The 19,607-nt window shown below is 43.7% G+C and overlaps 2 protein-coding genes across 2 annotated transcripts in view; both read right to left on the bottom strand.

Annotated features, from left to right (window-relative positions):
* PDE11A (phosphodiesterase 11A) overlaps positions 1 to 9,791 on the bottom strand; it is a 129,394-nt gene extending 119,603 nt beyond the window's left edge. Inside the window, exons 1-2 of the mRNA XM_050711656.1 lie at positions 9,696 to 9,791; positions 9,027 to 9,599 (exon numbers count right to left, since the gene is read on the bottom strand). Coding sequence (XP_050567613.1) covers positions 9,027 to 9,599; positions 9,696 to 9,791 — 669 coding nt within the window. The remainder of the gene's footprint in view (positions 1 to 9,026; positions 9,600 to 9,695) is intronic.
* A 3,739-nt stretch (positions 9,792 to 13,530) lies between these two features.
* On the bottom strand, positions 13,531 to 15,431 carry LOC118258303 (cytochrome c, somatic-like). The gene is made up of 2 exons (XM_035566977.1): positions 15,263 to 15,431; positions 13,531 to 13,855 (listed from the first exon to the last, which is right to left on the bottom strand). The coding sequence occupies exons 1-2, from the start codon at positions 15,429 to 15,431 to the stop codon at positions 13,707 to 13,709; spliced, it is 318 nt and encodes a 105-aa protein (XP_035422870.1). The 3' UTR covers positions 13,531 to 13,706.
* Positions 15,432 to 19,607: the final 4,176 nt, after the last annotated feature.

Here is a 19,607-nt window from a genome sequence, read left to right as displayed (position 1 = left end):
TTCTGACCACAGTTTCATCTACTAGTTAGACAACAGACAAATAACAGCACACATTGACTACTTATACAAGCACTGGCACAAAATTAACAGAGAAAATAGTATATGTAATTTTTTTCTGAGAAAGGAAAAAAATATCTTCATAAGCATTATCAAGTTTGTAGACATGAATATCAAGTTAATAAACATAATCACATTTTATGCTTCATAGTCTGAGCTGATCAACAGCAGGAAAAAGAAGAGATTCCTCTGCAGGACAACATTACCCAGGTCCAATACAAAATGGTTTTGCTGTTCTTCCTTCAAGACAAACCAACATTAGATTGCTGATAGCACTGCAGTAAGTTAAGTTGTAGTCTGATCCTGTACAACAGCTGTGCATTCCTGCTCTGTCTGCATTTTTATCAGAGAAGAAACTTGAAGAGAGAATAATTTTCTCCTGTAGTTTTAAATATTTAGAGATCACACCCACTACTGCTTGCTCTATCACAGTGGCTCTCCGTGCCCTTGTATGCAGTGGGCATGCTGAAGCCCTGCTGGGAATCAGCCGCACCACCACATGTTCCCACATCATGCCAGCCTCACTGTCAGCCATTTAGTGCCATTCTCCCAAACACACAGGATGATTTTTTAAATTTTATATATTTTATATTTATATATATATATTTTAAAATTTAAAGTAGTATAATAAGGTCTTTGAATAATAAATTTAAAGTGTTATTGTGACAAACCAGTAGTGTTATTAACCTTAGCCACAGTCACTTTCAAAGGTGTATTGTAGGGACATTAGACATTAAACACATCGTACACAGTTGCTATTACCCTCCTAACGCAACTCTGCTGATCCATGAGCTCAAGCTGTTTATATTTCAGTTTGTCAATAGGGCTGTTGCAGAAAAGTAAAACAAGTTAACTTATGTAACAATGCATGTATGTTTGCTTGTTTTAATTCTGCTATTCCATAGAAAAATAGCACAATAACATAGAAATGTAAATAACTCAAAGTAACATCCATTTGTTTTGGAAAACTGAAAACCAATCGAACAGAACAGCAAAATCCTTTACCAAGCAAAACTAAAGGCTTAATTCAGTCTTGTTCTTGTAATGGGATTTCTGCTAAAATTAGAACTGCAGAATCAGACCCTTCATTTTTACCATCGCTGACATACTGTAATCAAATAGATAATTGAACTGTATTATGCTGCACTGCCACAATGCTGCATGCCATACAGGTGGAAAATATTTCTCTTCTGTCCTGAGAGATTACGATTTTTTTTTTCAAATAATGTTCTTAGAGACACACACACATCATTCAGAACATCTTTCTAGTTAAGTACATGAATAAAATTAACAAACAACAAAAAATAACTGTATGCAAAAGACAGCCATGCACTAAATATACATTAGATATTCATTTTTCTAATTAAGATAAGTACAGAATTTACCTAAACAAATGAGTGATAATGAGCAATAAAGCATGAGTGCAACTAAAGTCAGATCTGTCTAATGGGGGGGGGGTAGTGAAGCCAGCTAAATGACTATAAAATATTGACATAAATTTGTCTTTCAGCTAGTTTTATCAGTGACAGCAATAGGAAGTTGTGTCTGAATTCTCACAAGGCTCTAAGCAACAATCTTAAATCGTTTCTGTACTTGACTAGTGGTGTAGCAGTGCTGACTTATCCTCTAAACTCTCATTTCATGAAGTTATTCTCACTTATTTTAGATAAGTGTTTGCCATTTAACATTTAGTTTATGTATATCCTCGTTCTTTTTCTACTCCAACTCTTTTACTGACATGTTATCTTCTCCTTTTGCATGTAGTCATGTGTTTTTTTTTCCCCCGCATATAAGCAACTCCACAGCACAAGAATGTAAGAATTACAGGGCAGTGTGAGTGTGTGGAGAAAATGAAGCATTTGACATTCATAAGAGAGCTGTATTAATGAGAAAGAAATTAAGTCTACTTTTTCATTTGGCTGGAGTTCTTGCTCATTGCTTCTAAAATGAGATATGAAGACCTGTAATGAAGTTACTAAGATAGAGCAACACCAGAAAAGTGGAAAAATATTAAAAATCTATGTCTTTAAGTATCAGATTTATACTGTATCATATATTACACCATAGCATAAAGTTGAGGCTACTAACTGCTTAGACTGCATTTCTATATACTCTACTGTTTCAGTGTTTTAAACTTAATTAAATTTCCTACAGCCTATCTATAAATAGGCATCCCAAACCACTACACTGATTAAAGGACAGCAACTCTAAATTAAGTGATGAGAAGCACAGCCTCACCTGTGCCATCAGTTTCACCAGGGAGGACAGAAACAGAGGGATAAATACTCCTTCCCCCTTTCATAGGCCCTGCCTTTTCCACAGTTTAAGCAGAACCAGGAGAGGACCACCAGAAGATGTATCAGCTGCAGCCAGGTAGAAGCAGACCCTGCAGTTAATTTGCAGAGCAGAATACAGAATGGCAAGACAAAATCCAGGTCAGCCCTTCCAGAAGTAGGGATTCCAACAGCACTCCCCACGCACAAGTGTTACCTCCTCCCTATTAAAACAAATCTAATACACAAGGAAAAAGAACCACTCACTGAAGAGATTCAGAACCCACCTCTAGCTGGAACAGTGAACTTCACTGAGAGGAGAGGGCAACATCACAGGAGAGGGCACAAAAAGCCACAGATAGGAATAATCTGGATTGCTATTCCCTCTACATCATACCAGTATCTCTACTACACCACTCAAGACGACTTGTACTCAGTAATCCAGAAACCACAGCCCGAGGTAAATTTTTTTGTAGCTGCTGGCTTCCAGAATATATTCCTCAAAAAGTAATGAGGCCTGCACCAAGTGTTCAATGCAAGCTACTTGGGACAGAAGGAAAGAAAGAGGCAACTGTCTCTGCTCCTTTAAGTCACCACAGACTCCAGCACGAGGTGAAGCCAGATGAGTATTCAGAGGTTTTTCCTGGAGCCTCCCTAATTTTATTTTTTCACTATTAAAATCCGTGAGGTTTTTATAGTGAGGTAATACAAGCAGATCAAAAGGCTTCAGACCTGTATGCAAAACCACACCCCTTCCTGGCATCAAAGTACACCATCATACAACTCAAAGCCTCTTTACCTCATGGCATGCCTGCACTCCTAGGGAATCACAGGCCAGGGAGGGACCAGTTTCCTGCTCATGTTGTGAGGAAATTTTACCAGGAGCTGAGGAAAATTAAGCTAAAAATGTTTGTGTCTTTAGATAAACAGGCTAGCTAACTGATATGCTGGTGAAGTATGTCAGTTTGACAGAGGGGGAAAAAAAAAAAAAAAAGCCTGACAGAACTAGCCCATGGGCATTCTGTGGAAAAGAGAGCTAGAAGGCTGTCATGACCACCACACTTTTTTTGGTAGCCAAAGTGTCAGGGCACCAACTACTTGCTCTGCGAGGTCAATAAGAAAACAGGCCACACATTTAATAACAAAAATGATAAAACAAAATGAACAAAAAATACCAACCTGTTGATACCTTGAAGTCCTCCACACTTAGGCTTGCCCAGGAAGTTGCACCCCTCCACAAGCACCTCCTCATACCAGCACCAAAATCAGGCAGTACAACATGCTTCAGCACTGACTTTAAGTGCATTAAGACCCGCACCACCGCTTATAACTTCCCAGCAACACCAAATTATCGCAAAACTCATTACACATGAGCAGGGGGCAGGTTCCAGTCCTAGCTTTTTGCCTCAGGACTGTGTGGACTTGCATTAAACAGGGTCCACCTGGGCACCCTGCACCCAGTTGCTGCCAACCCCCTGATTTTTGTCTCTAGACAACAAGGGAGGCATGCCCAGGTGCTGAGCAGCCATGAAGCGATGACCTGGGTGGGAGCAGCTGGCCCTGCCATGGTGGACAGGTGACCGCCATCCTGGCCCATGAGGTAACTTGGCCTGCTCCACACAGACATGTGAGAGGTGGGTTTGCTCCATCACAGTACCTGCACCTGTCACCAGCACCAGCATGTTGTGCGGCCCAGGAAGTTTTACATTTCAGTCAGAAACTGCTCCCTGAGAAGGCTCACAGGCCAAGGAAGGTGAAATAAGGTGCAGGGGCCTCTGAGCGCCTCACATGGACAGCAGCCATGCCTCCCTACCTCCGTGGCCGCTGCTGTGGCTCTCAGCTGTGGATGGCACAAGGCCACTTCCTAGAGACTCATAACTTTAATGTTTCCTAAATTTTGCATGGTGGACTGGGGTGCCCTTTCCTGGAGAGCATGTTAGAGCAATTTAGTTCTTTACTGCTGTAATTATCTCGTGTTCCCTGTGGTGCTTCCTAGTCATGTTTAATGCACAGTAAAAGTTGTTCTAACTCATTTTTTTGTGTATTACATGGAGATTGTCTGCTTGCCATGTTTTGTGGTCTCTAAGGAGCAACCTCTGTCCTTCCTGAGAGCCAGTGTGGAAATATATGCAGCAAGGGCTAGTGCCGGCTGCTCCAGCACTGCTGATCAAGGCAGCTCCTAAGTGCTTCCAACCCACAGGACCAAACCCTCACAGGAATGCTGTAGCTGCTCTTTAAAATGGAAAGAGATGCACCATTAATACTGATAGTAAGAAGCAGTTAACCTGTGCGATGATGTGGCTCCCATCTGTTCATCACCACCTATGCCAACAGCTCTTACTTGGGAAAAGCCAGGCTAAGGAGTTTGCACCTGTAAGCAGTAACTCTGTAATTGTAATACCATCCAACACAAGCAGGAGAAAATGAATGCTCCTAGGTCACCCAGAGTTCCTGTAAAAATGACACAATCTCAACACCTATACCCAGGTGATCAGGGATTTTTAAGATTTCCTCTAACAGTTTGTGTTTGCAGTAGGTGTATGCCACTTGGCCTAAACTTGACAGAGAAAACAGTGAGAAGAGATCAATGTCTTCTGTTTTGATTTATTTTAGTTTTTATAGTTAAATATTTTAGAATATTTAACTATTATTCTTGTTAAAGTCTTGAGCTGTTCTGAAAAATCATTTCTGATCATTTTTACTGCCCTTCTCCAGCCCCCAAGAACCCATGCCTTAGTGTAAATCCTTTTAATACTTCTTCTCTCTTTTTTTCCCCACTTTATTAAAACATCCATCTGGTAAGCCATTTTATCTTTATTTAAAACTATTTTTTAAATTCCAAATTTAACATAAGGTATACAGAAAACCTTTTTTAGCTGACACTGGCAAACGGCCGAACATTTTTCAATGCTTCCTGATGTATGCTTACTATTCTAAAGAGTAAGATTTTTTCACTAGTTAGAAGGATGTGGGACGCTATTATCTCCAAACTTTTGCACAGATTAAATTATAACAATAACCAAACATTCCTTGTGATTTTTTTTTTAATTTATTTAAGTGATACTCTAAAAGATGGAACAAAATAGAAGTGATCAGGAGCCTCAGCTGAACGTCATAGAAGAAGATCTGTAAGAAGAAGGGATGACATGAAAAATACACAGATTTAAATAGCAAAGAAAAAAAAAAAGTGAAATTTTTAAACAACACATAAGACCTGCAGATAAAGGTTTAATATTGCCTCTGCCTACATACTTACAATATATTTAATACATTTCATACCCAAGTGCAAAGTCTACATCTATGCTCTGTTAAAAGGAGTCTCAAAAGGACACTTGGGTCCTAATTTCCTTGCCAGTATAATGGTGTTTGATTCTTCAAACACACATGCTCAAGACATACCACATTATTTGCATAAGAATAAGGAGTCAGTAATGCTTCCCAAAATTAATACAAGGGAAGGATCCAAGGCCATATTTTAAAACTTAAATTTACTAGGAGTCCAATCTACAACTAGATTACTTGCAGGATAAAGAGTTTTAGACTGACTCCAAAATGCAAAGAGAGTACGTATCTCCATTCCTGTTCCGACAAATACTGTACTACTAACTCTTACAGATTAAACCAAATATATTACAAGTTGTTATACAGTTATAAAACCTCACTTTCATCACATGACTTTGCAATGTAATCAATAAAACTTTGAGTCATGAATGAATCCGGCAATTTCTAAATCAGTCATATAACATTCACCTAAACCTCTCCATAAATTAAATATTTGTCAAATTCTCTGATGCTGTGAACCTCCAAAATGTTTGTTTGGTCAATTACTTCACATAAACTTCATAGATCAAATTACCATGAGGCATCCAAAGTTGTTGTATGTTATTAAAAAAAATCCTGACTGTGATACAGTCCTCAATACATAATATTGATTCCAAATCTTGTATCTAGCTATGCACATTGAATTAACTCAGACAGTTTACATGAGCAGGGTTGGAAAGTCAGACCCGCTGACAGTAATAATCACGAAAAAGCCCCAGCCTATTATTTCAAATGTTTTCTCTTTTGAAAAATAAATGTGTAATTGAAAATCTTACACTATCTTTGAAAATGACACTGCAAATCATTTACAAACTTCCTAAGCCTATCGAACTCTGTATGGGGGTACAGGGAACTGCCTGCATGAAACACACTGTAGGACATGACAGGATTTAAATGTGTATGTTATTCCCATGAAGTCTCACTAATGCCAGTAGTTGCTGGCAATAATCTGTGCACAAACTGGCCACCCAATCCATACTGGTTGATAGGACTTCCAGTCACTTCAACTAGTATCTGATCAGGCTCTGAGCAAATAAAGATGGCTGCACAACAATAAAACAAATTTCCCAATATTGTAAATGAGGTAATTAATGATATTGAAGTATTTTTACCTATAATTATTTAATTTAAAAAACAAGCAAAGAGCCTTTAATCTAGAGATGCTAGTCTCTATTACAAAAAGGCCTTTTCTTACCAAGTAAGTATCGTCAATGTAAACATTCTCTTCAATGGACAAAATGGTGCTGCTCTCTTGCCTCTTTTTCTCCAACTTCATCTGTCAGCCTGACAAAGTTTCCTGGTGGTGCTTTTTTTTTTTTTTTTTTACCTGATGGTTGATTAAACACTTCCATCATCGGTGGCAATGCTGACAAAAATCATATAATCACATTTTTTAATTTTTAAAGAGCTGTATTGTGAGCACTACAATGATCTGGGGTGGAACAGCTTCTTTGCGTACACATAACTGGCCTTCCTTAGGGCTCTTTATACTATTAAATTAGAAAGGTCTCCTTTTAATGATGCACAATGGTTATATACATGCCAGGTAAGACAAGATAAACTGTACTAACTAGGGAACATAACAGAAAGCATATCCCTCATTTTATTAGCAAGAAAAACTTTCATTAATGTTACAAGGTCTGAAGTTTCTGTTGCACTAGAATTGTTCAGAAGTAACTCCATGGAAAGCCGTGAAGTTGCAACAGATATAATTACAGAAGAAACTTGGCTCAGAACTTCCCCTTCTACAGTAACTAACGTACTTAGGGCTTAGACATACAACAAAGCGTATTATTTATTATAATTGATTATAAAGAATACAAGCCAGGCAAAAGTACAATATAAATAGTACTGGGAATGGCAACTGCGTGGATTGTTTTTCACTGTTCTCCGTGAACCAGCCAAACAGACAAACTGTTTAAAGTAGCTGGGCTTTTTCACAGGGAAGGGAATGCAAAGTGAACACACACTTAAGGAAAATAACAGTCCCTTAGGACTAGAAAAACACCCTGCCTTCCCAGTGGCTTTCTCACCTCCAAAAGAAAAAGTGTCTGGATCTATCCAGAGTTAAGAGAGAGAGAGTTCTTTCCCGACCAAACTCAGATATCCTTAATCTGTTTATTCACTTGAGACTATTGAGAATATCTTCTGCTTGGCCTCAAGAGCTGATATTTTGGGAAGAGTACAGTTTTAGAAAGTTATAAAAAAATCAGATGGTAAGAGAAAGTGGATAATGGGTGAAAAGGAAAAAAGAAACTAAGAAAGCAAGCTTAGATTTTTTCAAAGGTGATCCAACAGTCAGTCATTTTAGGCTGACTACTACAGCCTTTTTGCCAAGCCCTAGTCTTTCCTTTTTCTGTGGGCTGGAAACCTCTCGGTCCATATCTGTGAAGAGCTTAGTATTTTTCACTGGTTGACAAATACATAAATATTCAGCCCAAAACACATTTAGCCCAGCTCTTCTGTATTTCAAACAAAAATTATCCAGTCTTATTTTCAAGTTTCTTCCTTGTATGGTTTGTTATTAAGCATCGTTTTTTTTTTTTTTTTTTTAAATGTTTATTGCTTTTGGAACTATTCTAGAGTGAAGTTAGACATCGAACAATGTTTTTTACCTGAATTAAGGACATGCATTTTACACCTTTCTAAAATTTTCCAAGATGCTAATTTATAAAATATGTAGTCCTGTGATTCTTAATTTTCTAAAGAATCTTACATTGCTGGTAGTGTCTCACACTAGTACCTAGTAGAAACAACCCCTAGGACTGAGACAGAGGGTGGTAAATCTCACGCTAGTAAACTGAATGCACTGTTTTGCATTAACACTCTCGGGACAGGGCACTTCTGTCTCTGCTGAATTCAGAATTTTTGCCCTGAAGCCAGGACTGTATTTTCACAACTCAAGCCGAAGCCTCTGTAAAAATACAAGGTGGGGGAACTCCTCGCAAGAGAATAATGGGTATGGTTTTATCACTCCTAGGAAGCGGTTTGAAAACACACGCCATGCGGTCTGAGTGGGCACATGCACCGGTGAAAACATATGCTCTTTAGAAAGCGGTGGAGATTACTTCGGCAGCGAGCAGGCAGGGAACGTTAGGCGAGACCGAGATTTAAGGCTACAATCATTGGCACTGTCGCAAGCATCTTTTTGAACTTTTCTCCAGCGGATCCCTGAGGACTTTCTGAAAAGGCGTGAAGCCGCCGAGCACTCCCGGGAAACCCAGCGGGCGGCTAAACGCGAGCCCCGCCGCCCCGACAGGGAGGGAGGCAAGGAAGGAGGGAAGGAAGGAGACCGTGGGGCGGCAGGAGGGACCCCGAGGGGCCCCGACGGCGCAGGAGGGGCCGCGGGGAGCCGGGGGCCCGCCCGGCTCCTACCTGGTAGGCGTCGGGGATGTTGACCGTCTCTCCGTGCTCCGCCACGTAGCCGATGATGCCCTTGCCCCAGGGCACCTGCACCTCGTTGCTGTTCTCGGTGGAGCCGCAGGGCAGCAGCGGGGTGCCGGCGTGCACGTCGAAGAACTTGGAGACTAGGCTCTTCTTGCCGGCGGCCGCCCCCTCCACAAGGAAGAGGGACCCCCGGTCGGCGTCCACCATGAGGCAGACGAAGATGAGGATCTTGTAGCTGAGGCTGGTGAGGTCCAGGTCGTTGGAGATGTCCTTGACCAGCTCCAGGAAGAACTGCCGCTCGTTGTGCTCCTTGAGGTAGCGCTTGTAGTCCAGGGCGGGCGGGGGGTACTGGGGCAGGCTGACGCGGGACTCCAGCAGGGCGCTGAGGATGTGTGCCGTGGTGGGGGGCAAGGAGCTGGCCTTCCGCAGCAGGGCCCGCCGCCGCACGCTGCTCAGCGGCTCCTGTGCCCGGGCGTGCACATGCTCGTCGTAGGTGAGGTTGACGTGGATGGCCTTGGAGCGGGCGAAGCTCTTCCGCAGCTCCTTGTGGGACGCCCGCCGCTGCAGCCCCCCGCCGCCGGGGACGCCCCCGCTGCCCCAGCCGCCGCCGCCTCCCCGCCGCTCCTCGGACGGGCCGCCCGCGGGCGCCTTGGGCACCGAGTTTCTCCTCTTCAGCCACTTCTCCACCAGCTCCGGGTGCCTGTCGAGGAAACTTTCCACCGCCGCCACGTCGAGGCCGGCGTCCGCCGCCATGGTGCCGGCGGCGGGGGCGGCTCAGGCCATGCCCCGACGGGCGCCTGGGGCGCGGGGAAGGGAAGGAGGGATGGAAGGAGGGAGGGAGGCTGCCGGCGAGCGCCGCCCCTGGCTCTTGCCCGGGGGCGAGGGCTCCTCCTCGGGGCCGCGCCTCCTCCTCGCCCCCCTCTTTACTAGTGGTAGTATCGTGCGTATTAGCCTGGGTGCTTCTTCTGCTGCCCGGCTCCCGGCCCTCCTCCGATTCTGCCCCCTCCGTCCGGGACCGGCTCCCCGTTGGGCGCTGCCTCTGGAGATGCTCCGGGAGCGGCGGGGCGAAGCCCTCCCGCCAAGTGCTGCCAGCGCTGGCGGCGGCTGCTGCGTAACCCAGCCGGCGGAGCGCCGGGGAGGGAGGCTGAGGAGGGCGGGGGGAGGACGCGGGGGGGCGGCGGGCGGAGGGGGCGCCGCCGAGCCCGGCTGCCGGGGGAGGCACCGCGGGGCGAGGCGGGGCTGCACCGGGGGGACCCGGAGCGAGGGAGGGTGGTCCGCGGCTCGTTCGGGAATTTGGGAGCGGGGAACGGGGGGGGGGGGTGGCGGTGTGCTTTTGTCTGCCCACGCGGGTGCGGGGAAGGGGCAGCCTCCCGCGGGGCTGCGGGAGAGGCAGCGCGAGTGCTCCCGTTACAGCGGGTTAATTTATGGCAGCGTTTGCGCCGCTTGAGCACTTCAAAGGACGGGCGGAACAAGCGGAGCCCGTGGGGACAGACCGGCTGAATTCCCCTGCTCGGATCCCGCTCCGTGCGGGGCCGGGTGCGGGGGTGCCGGATGCGGGGCCCCGCGGGGAAGCCGCCCCCCGTCGGGGCCGGGGGCTCCGCGGCTGCGGGCGGGGGTGCGGGGTCCTGCGGCACCGGCTGCCAGACGGAGAGCGGCCGCATGCACCGAGGCAGCCGGAGCGGGGTTATTTTTATGCGCACGTGGAGCACGTTTCAGTGCTAAATCGATGCCTACGCACAGGCGATTGAAAAAAAAAACAACAACACACAACCAACACACCGCGGAGTCATGGATCCTAACACGTGAAAAATGTCTTTCATGCGCTAACCACAGACTGAATGAAAGCGGCTTCACAGAAATTCATGAATGGGAGCTCGGGCGGCCGGGGAAACACACGGGCAAACCCGCGATCAGCGGGGATCCCGAGCTGCCGGGGTCCCTGCCCCTGCTGCAGCCCCTCCGGGGCAGTAGCAGCGGGGCTGGGGGAGGGGGGAGGACAGGCACCGCGGCCCGGAGGCTGCTCGGGGAGCGGCGGACAAAGGCGCCCGCCTCCCGCTGCAGCTCGCCGGCTTCAGCCGACCCCCGGCCCAGTTCCGCGCCCGGCTCCCCCCGCGTAGGGGCGGCTGCAGCAGGCGGCCGCCGCCCCGCTACCGGCCCGCGGCGAGGCGGGGGCGCCCCCCTTCGAGCACCACCTGCCGCTGTTTTTTTTGGGGGAGAAAGCCCGGGGACGCCGCTTGTGGAACCCTCGCTCGCGCAGGGCACCGCCGGCCCCTGCCTGGCCTTTCCTGTGGCATTTGCTTTCTCGCAGCGCTGGCACAGACACGCCGCTTGCACAAAGAAATAGCTCGAGCTGCCTGGCAGGTACACACCTCCATCTCTCAAGCAAGGCCCTCTGGCATCTACGTACAGTTGAATTAATTGTGCGTAGATGATTTTTACCATCTCAGTGTAGTGAGGTTTGGCCTGAGCACTCACACCAGGGTTTTAGTACAAAATGGTTACCGTGCAGCAGTACTGTACGTGGACACTTAAAGCAATTTAGTGTTTCTGTAAGGTTAGGGATAAACAAGCCTTTTCCTTAATTCTTCGCGCAGTCTTCTGGTGTCTTTAGTTAACTTCTGTATTTTTTTTGTGTGTTTTGATTAAAGCAAAAATCTGCCTGTTGGCAAGTTCTCAAAAAGAATCAAGACTGCAGGAAGTAATGAATGAAGTATACAGACAACAATTTACTGTAATATCTTAATTGTATAGAACTCTGCAGCCCCAGATTTGTGTACAAATTATACTCATCTCTTTTAAAGACAAAATGTGACAAAGATTATCACAGTGGTTTGTCTGTTCTGTAAACTGAGCAGGCTTCATGCTGTCACTGTAAAACCTGCCACTGAAGCACACCTGGCCTGGTCTGCTTCAGTGACTTTTAGGAGAGACCCCTTGTCTCTGCATCCTGGCACACATCAAAGGATGCCTCCCTTTGCAGGATGAGTACACCAAGCTCACTGTATTCTGGGCTGCAGATTCATGTGTGGGCCTGGGATAGATGAGCTACAGCTTTTTTGTGGGAGGGACAAAAAACAAATGGATTTTGTTGGCTCCACAATTTCGCTGTGCTGCTGCTGTAGTTCTGCAGGTATGCTGCAGTGAGGTCCAGGCAGCGTGTATCCGATGCGCCTTACGCATGATGCACCTATTATCGGTGTGGATGCGTAACGCCAACTCTGACAGCAAGGCAGGCTTTAGCCAGCCTCACCCGGTCTCCTAAGGCACAAAGCATACAGATGCTCTAAACGAAGCACAAGCAGAGGTGTCAGTGCATTTCTCAGGCAGAGTCTATTTCTCGATTGAGAAAGGCAGGGGCACAGCACTCTTCAAAACGCAATTGAGGAAAGCACTTGAGAAAACTTTTGTCATCAGGCAGGTACTTTAATTGTCTAAACAGTCAATAGAACAAGTCCTAACTATTAAATTGAAAGTGGAAAGTATCTTACAGCTAGAGTACAAAAGAAAAGAAAAGCAGGTACTCATTCACTTGTGTCACAGAACTTTTTACCCCACTCTCACTTACTCCCTTAGTTAAAAACAGAATTCACCTCTATGGAACACGGTAAGACAACTAGTTAAAGCCCGTAGTTGGCAAGCATTGGAACAATACTGATAAAATAAGTACCTGGGAACAGATACAATTAGTTTTGTACGAATGCTCCCTTCTGTGATGACATAAGGAAACCTTGCTTGAGTAGAGTTTTGTTTTAATCATTTTAAAATCATTTGTGTAAACAGATAATTACATTGTAAATCCCAATTCAAGTGGTAGAGTAGAGATTCATGAGGAGGTTTTAGGAGGGCTGTAATCACCTTCATCAATCCTCCACTGTTCGTGAAAATATGTATTACTAATCTCAATTGCTTGAGCTAGTCAGCCCTCATTCATTCTACATGTTTGAGCATACCTTCACATATTAGCATCAAGCGGAGAAAAAAATCCACATCTCTGAAAGAAGACTGGTAGATGATTATGTTGTTTTAATACATGAAGGAACACTAACAACACAGTGAGAAGGGTTATATTTTTAAAACAAGAAGATTCACAAAAAACAAAAAGAATCTCAAGATTCTTTTAGGTGAACATAATGACTGAAAGGTTCCTTGTCCCCTAAACATATTTGATGTTCCTGATATTCCACTTCCATCATCCTCATACAGTGTTCTTTTAATGTAACGTCATATTCTCCTGTCTACTGTATATAGTACCTTTCTTCCCAGATGGTAATACTGAGGGCTTTTCTCCAAAAGAAAAACTTAATTTAGTCATCAGTTCTAATACTTATAGGAGCTTTCGTATTTATGTAGCCACAACCAGATAATAATAGTTTCAGTGTTTGAATAACTAGTTGCAGAATTGGGCTCCCAGATCTCCTTAGAGAAAGGAACAATATTTTCCTGTAGTGCACTCCACAAAGGTCTATGAACTACTACATGACACGATATAAATAATGCTCACCTCTCAGTGTTATTTATTAGGATGCAGCATCTTAAAACATACATTTCTTTGGTTTTGCTAAGGCCAGTCCCTAATGAACAATAAACATCAAAATGCTAAAACCTGACATAGCGGCTACTCAAAATTAAAAGCATTTGCACTGTTACTACAGCTGCTGCAGCCATGTTTCATGAAGAAGTTGCTTTTTTCAAGTATGCAATAAGATCAGCTCTTTCATTCTGCTTTTTAATTCCAGCAAAAATCATTTTTGTACCAGGAATGTATTTCTTAGGGTTTTCCAAATACTCCATCAGTGTACTCTCAGTCCAGGTAACTCCTGAAAAACAAACAAAAAACCCCCAAGGTAAACTGCAAGGCTAGCCCAACATCATATATTTACAACAATTACCAAGGGTCTAAAGTCTAAGGTGTGGTGGTACTCCTGAACATAACGTGCCCACAGTTCAAGAGAAATGTGAACGTGAGTGTAGCATAATATAAAATGCACAAGGTATAGATCGTGTTCGAGTCATTTTAGTAAATCAAACACAAATCCTTTTTAGCATCATCAAGAGTTGCAAGTCATTGAGCCAATTAACATACAACTATTTACTGCTTTTAAACTATGTATCTTTGCAATTCCAGTAACCAGAAGATACAACTATCATTTTATTCAACTGTTGAAAATGAGTGTCTGCAGATCAACATTAAATTCATTAAAGTTGTGCTCCGCTGAAGGGCCTTAGAAAAAGAGTAATCAATGGCCACTTCCTGGAATATCTCCACAGAAGCTGAAAAAGCATTAGTGTTTTCTTCCAACACAGCTAAATTCTGTCTCTGTCAACAGAAGCCTGCTGTTGTGCTGAAGACTATCGAAATACCTCATCATAATGACATGTTCAATTTTATCTTCTGTCCTTCAAAGTTGACTCTTCCCATTACCTCAAGTGGATTTAGATATGACTTTTTTAGCTTTCTTTCAAAAATTACTACTAACATCTGTATTATTTGTTCACTAATTTTTCAATGAAAAACCATAATTAACAGATGTTGAAGTACATGATGTTTCACACCAAGGAATTACCATTATAAAGTGAATGTCAAAAAACAGCTCCCAGAAATCAAAAGAAAGTAAAAAGTCAGTAAATTCTACAACACCATAGTAACCAGAAAAAAAACAAGACTGTATTTGTAATTAATAGCTTGATTTAAATATAATTTATATTCAAACAATATCTATAAAACAACAACCCCCCAAAATTAATACACAGAATTATTTTCCATTTTTAGGTGCTCCATCACCTTTCAAGACTGACTACTAAAATACACAAGGCAAGTCATTAGTTACTAGTAGGTGATGGTATTTAGTAAAACGTTGCTGAGTAAAACAACTGCAGCACACCACAATGCCAGCAGAGGGTAGTGACCAGCAAACAAAATCTAGAAGCATTCTTAAGGAACAGAAATGAAAATCTGCCCATTGATATTACAGAGTTCTGGGAAGCTATATACATTCTGACTTGGCATGCTAAATGCTGCAAGAATTTCTTTTTAATTTAGGGGACGAATAGTTTTGTTTCTGAAACTATAGTTCAGACTCATGTATGGTAATGCAAAGTAGATGGTTGTGAGAGTAACTCAATGTGATTAAGCCTTGGTATTGTACCTCTAAATGTTTTTTTTTTTTTCCCCATCTATGTTCTCTCCAGCACTGCACCTCATCCATGTCATCTGTTAGCTTTACCTTTGTTCTTGTTTGCATCTGAGTAAGAAAATCCTGCAGCTTGTCCTGTTCTGCGGCCAAATAAACCCCAAAGATTTGGTCCTGTCTTGTGCTTTCCACCTTTTTCAACTGTGTGGCACTGAGAACATTTCTGAATAAAGATCTTCTTGCCTTTTTCAACATCACCCATTTTGAGCTCTGTCAAAAAATTTAAAATAAAATTGCACAATGTTATAGAAATGTTTGCTGTTATATTTGTCATCTCCTTCTGCAGTTTTAGTAAATATCTCCATCTTGCACAGTAATAAAAGATAATATGCCTCCAACTAATGAAAATTTGACCTGGACTTAATTATGAATGTAAGTTTCAATAAGGCTTCGTTAAGGTGCAAAGTTTCTTAACATGATCTGGTTGTTGATGGTCATTAAATTTTTTTTTTAAGTGATCTAACTTACAGTTAGGGAAAAACATCATGAGTTTTTTGCTGCATCTCTGAGGGATACTGAATATTCCACTCACATCTTTGGAAGTTAAGGTAGCTTTGAGTTACTTACATGGTAAGAGTAAAGGTCAATGTACTTTTGTCTAGAAGACCTATTTAAAACATAGCAGCACCTCAGGATTTCCCAGTGGGTCACAGTGCTACTGAGAATGTCTCCAGAACTGTAGAATTCAACTCACATCACCTATCCAAAACATCCCTCACTCCGGTCTATCCTCCCATACCCAGGAAATCTCTTGAAAGCAGGAAGGAAGCTGCCACCACAGTACAGATGTGAAGATTCACAAGGATTATTCCCAGCCGGAAAACCAAACTTCTAGGAGCCCTTCCAGGTGCTTCTAGGTGCACTTCACCCTGACCTCACAGGAAGAAGCCACAGGGAGATGCAAAGCTTAATGTTTTCTAATACAACATATTAATGTAACCATTAAAATATTTGATGAATAACCTTAATATTTATTGATTAGATGTTATTTTCTATGGTAATTTATGTAGAAGGACTTTTCAAAAATGTCCTCTAATCTGACATCAAAATAACCACGTACAAGCATTTGCTTTTCTAGTATGGGAAAATGAAAAGTTGTAATTACTTCCCCTTTACTTAGGAATACATTTTGTTAGGATTTATTAAAACCATGCAATTATTTTATAACAATGTGAATATAAGCATGTCTTCAGTTAAACAATAAAAAGAATACTCTTGAGAACCAAATACAGCAATATGCTGAAATTGTTATTTAGACAGGAAAGCATTGTAATGAAAAATGCAGAACTTGTTGAAGACTGTTTTCACAAATATTTTGTTTTAAATATGCTCCCTTACAGGTCCTATAAATAACATCTGTAGACAGTATGAATTCAAAATCAGAGGGCTGGACAGGAAAGCTGATAAATTAAAAGAACAACAACAACAACAAAAAAAAGCAAAACCGAATATAAACAATAACAAACAATGACAAACAACAGTTTTAATGTGTTATTTTACAAGAACTAGGTCTTTACCAGAAGGGACGCTTTTGTGCACAAGTATAAAATGTGTTGTAACACCTTTTCCAAACAAATCCAGATAGAAGGAATTAAAAGGATGGCTTCAATGTATAAAGGCCTGAAAAATGAAGTCTGGTCATTGTAGATACACAACTTCAGTAATGGGGCACTTGAGAATGCAATCAATAAAACTGCTAAACAATGCAATCAGAGGCAAGCTATCTGTAGTCTAATAAAGCAAAAACGAAACAATGTTTGCTGTATCCAAGACAACTTAGTATTGTATTGATGATGACATGCCAACTGGGAAATGTTCAAACACAGTATTCAAAGACATATAATCAACCTGATCAAACAACAGTAATGACAGAAATTCACTGCAGTATAGATACAGTGATCAGCCAATTAAAAATCACTCAACAGATGCATGTTAGACAATGTTAACTAAACCAACAATGCGTAATAAATCACTAATATAAAGTGATTAATTTTATATAAAAGGGAGCTGTGGATTCTTTGTATTTGCCCAAGAAGATATTCGTGCTTCACACTATGTTTGACTTACTGAACAATGTTAGGTTTACTTTTTACCATTCAGTTCTAACTTTTTAAAAATTTAATAGTCTAGAGAATATATTCAAAAAGAGTCTTCATCAACCACTACAGGGTTTTGACATTTATTCTAGTAAAAGTTAGCCTTTAAAAAAAATCTCTTCTGAGGTGAATGTTTCTTTCGGAAAAAAGTACTGGACAGAAGCTCAGAGAACTGGAGCTTTATACGCAGCATTGGTCTGGTGGCAGAGAAACTACTACTCGTATGTCAGTTTCCATCTCTGCAAAAGCAATCTGTACCTTCTTTAGAAAGCTATTTGAGATCTAGATAAAGCACAGAACTATTTAAGAACCAGCACATTCCCTATCACAGGAGACCATTCCCTTCCTCATTCTTCTAGAATGGTTACTGATAACCACGCTGTGCACTAGAATTGCAAAAGTGCAGACAAATGCAGTTTTCCTCATCCATTCATAAAACAACAGCTAAAATTCACTTGACAGAACCACTGGTGGTGAACAAGCACCAATTATCTAGAAAAAATGAAGGTTTTTTTTTTTTTTTCTCCCGCATGCAGTCTGCACGGTTGACTAGCAGATAAAGCAGTGCTTCAGCACACAGTGTGAACCAGCCAGGAACTGGCATAGCTGAGAAAACAACACAGAATTCCACAGCCTGTTTGCAGAAGTTTTTCACATAACCAGGGAAAAAAAAAAAAAAAAAAAAAAGGAAATCCTGAAATCCTGTTTTGTGCTAACAGGAAAGCAGCACGATTTTGAAAATGCCAAGGTGCCAGCTATGACAGCCACAGCCGCTCTGCCCTAACATATGTGTATCTTGGAAGACTCTTTTCTGAGTTCTTAATCTAAGCCCCTAATTTGAAGATAGAACATACTACTTAAGATACTTAAGAAATCACGATATTAAAGGGACAAATGCTGTGTTTTTCTTCACAAAAGGGCAAATTGCATCAGCCACATAAGCCAGGGTCAGCAGTTACACTGGATCCAAACTCCACGTCACGCGAAGCGAGGCCGCACCAGGCAGAGCACAAACCTCAACGGGACAACAGCACAGTGCAGGACCAGCCACAGCCAGCCACATGATCGTGCTTTCCTACTTAAATTACTATGTAGGTATCATCCTTTTTTAAAATAATAAATTCAATGTATAATTAGAAAGTGAAGTGCCCAGTGTGTGATTACAGCCCATGGACCATACTTCTTCTAGTGCCTTATCAAGAATGAGGAAGAAAATGTTTTCGTTGATTTGTCTCCAAACAGATTTTTAAGGGGTAATATCTTTCAGCTTGAAACTTCAGAAAACAATAGGTAAAACGGAGAGTTCTGCTCAGGCCGCGTCCCTTCAGAGACCCCCTCTTACTCTGTCGCCTTTCAGCTGGCCAGTGCTAACGGGGCCTCCGCCCCGAGGCCTCTCCCAGGGCCCGGCGCCCTGACGGCGGGGCTGGTGCCGCCGGCTCGGTGCCGCCCCCGGGGAGCGCCCAGCGCCCAACGGGCCCCCCGCAGGCTGCCCCTGGCCGCCGCCTCTCCCGATTGTTCTGGCGGGAGCGGGCGGCAGCGGGCGTCGTGCCATGTCGCAACTGTCGCAACGGTCCCAGCGGCAGGGCACCGCGGGGGGTGTTCAATGGACGGTACCGAGCTGGAGGTGACCCCGGGCTCCGCCGCAGGCAGGAGCAGGCTAGGGCCGGCCGGCAGCCGGAGGCCCCACGTGCAGCAAGGCACAGGCTTGGGAGCCCCCAGCAAATGGCGTCCTCGGGTCACGGCCACGACACCCTGGCTGCTCTGGTGGTCTGCTGGGGAGCTGCTTGCGTTTGGACCCAGCTGTTAGAGATGTGGTGAACTCTCTAAGCAGCTTTGTAGGAAAGGACCTGGTGGATGCTTAAACTGACGGTGAGCCAGTGCCCTGGCTGTGAAGGAGGACGGGATCCTGGGCTGCGCTGGGAGAAGTGTGACTGCAGGACGAGGGAGGTGGTCCTGCCTCTGAGCACCTGCAGTACTGCGCCCAGGTCGGGGCTCCCCGCGGAACGGGAGACATGGAGCTGCTGCAGGGGGTCCGCGAACGGCTACGGGGATGGTTATGGGACGGGGGCACCTCTCCTGAGAGCAGCTGGGGCTGAGCAGCCTGGAGAAGGCTGCCCCGGGACTTACATATATATATGTCTGAAGGGAAGGTGCCAAGAAGGAGCCAGGCCCTTTTCTATGGTGCCCCGGGACAGGACAAGGGACAAACACCAGAGGCCGAGAGCTGGCACAGGCTGCCCGGAGAGGCTGTGGAGCCTCCTCCCTCCTTGGAGATGCTCCAA

The sequence above is a fragment of the Cygnus atratus genome, chromosome 6 (assembly GCF_013377495.2).
Source record: "Cygnus atratus isolate AKBS03 ecotype Queensland, Australia chromosome 6, CAtr_DNAZoo_HiC_assembly, whole genome shotgun sequence".
Classification (NCBI taxonomy): Eukaryota; Metazoa; Chordata; class Aves; order Anseriformes; family Anatidae; genus Cygnus; species Cygnus atratus.
The sequence above is the reverse complement of the archived record's forward strand: the minus strand, read 5'-3'. Positions and strand labels throughout refer to the sequence as shown.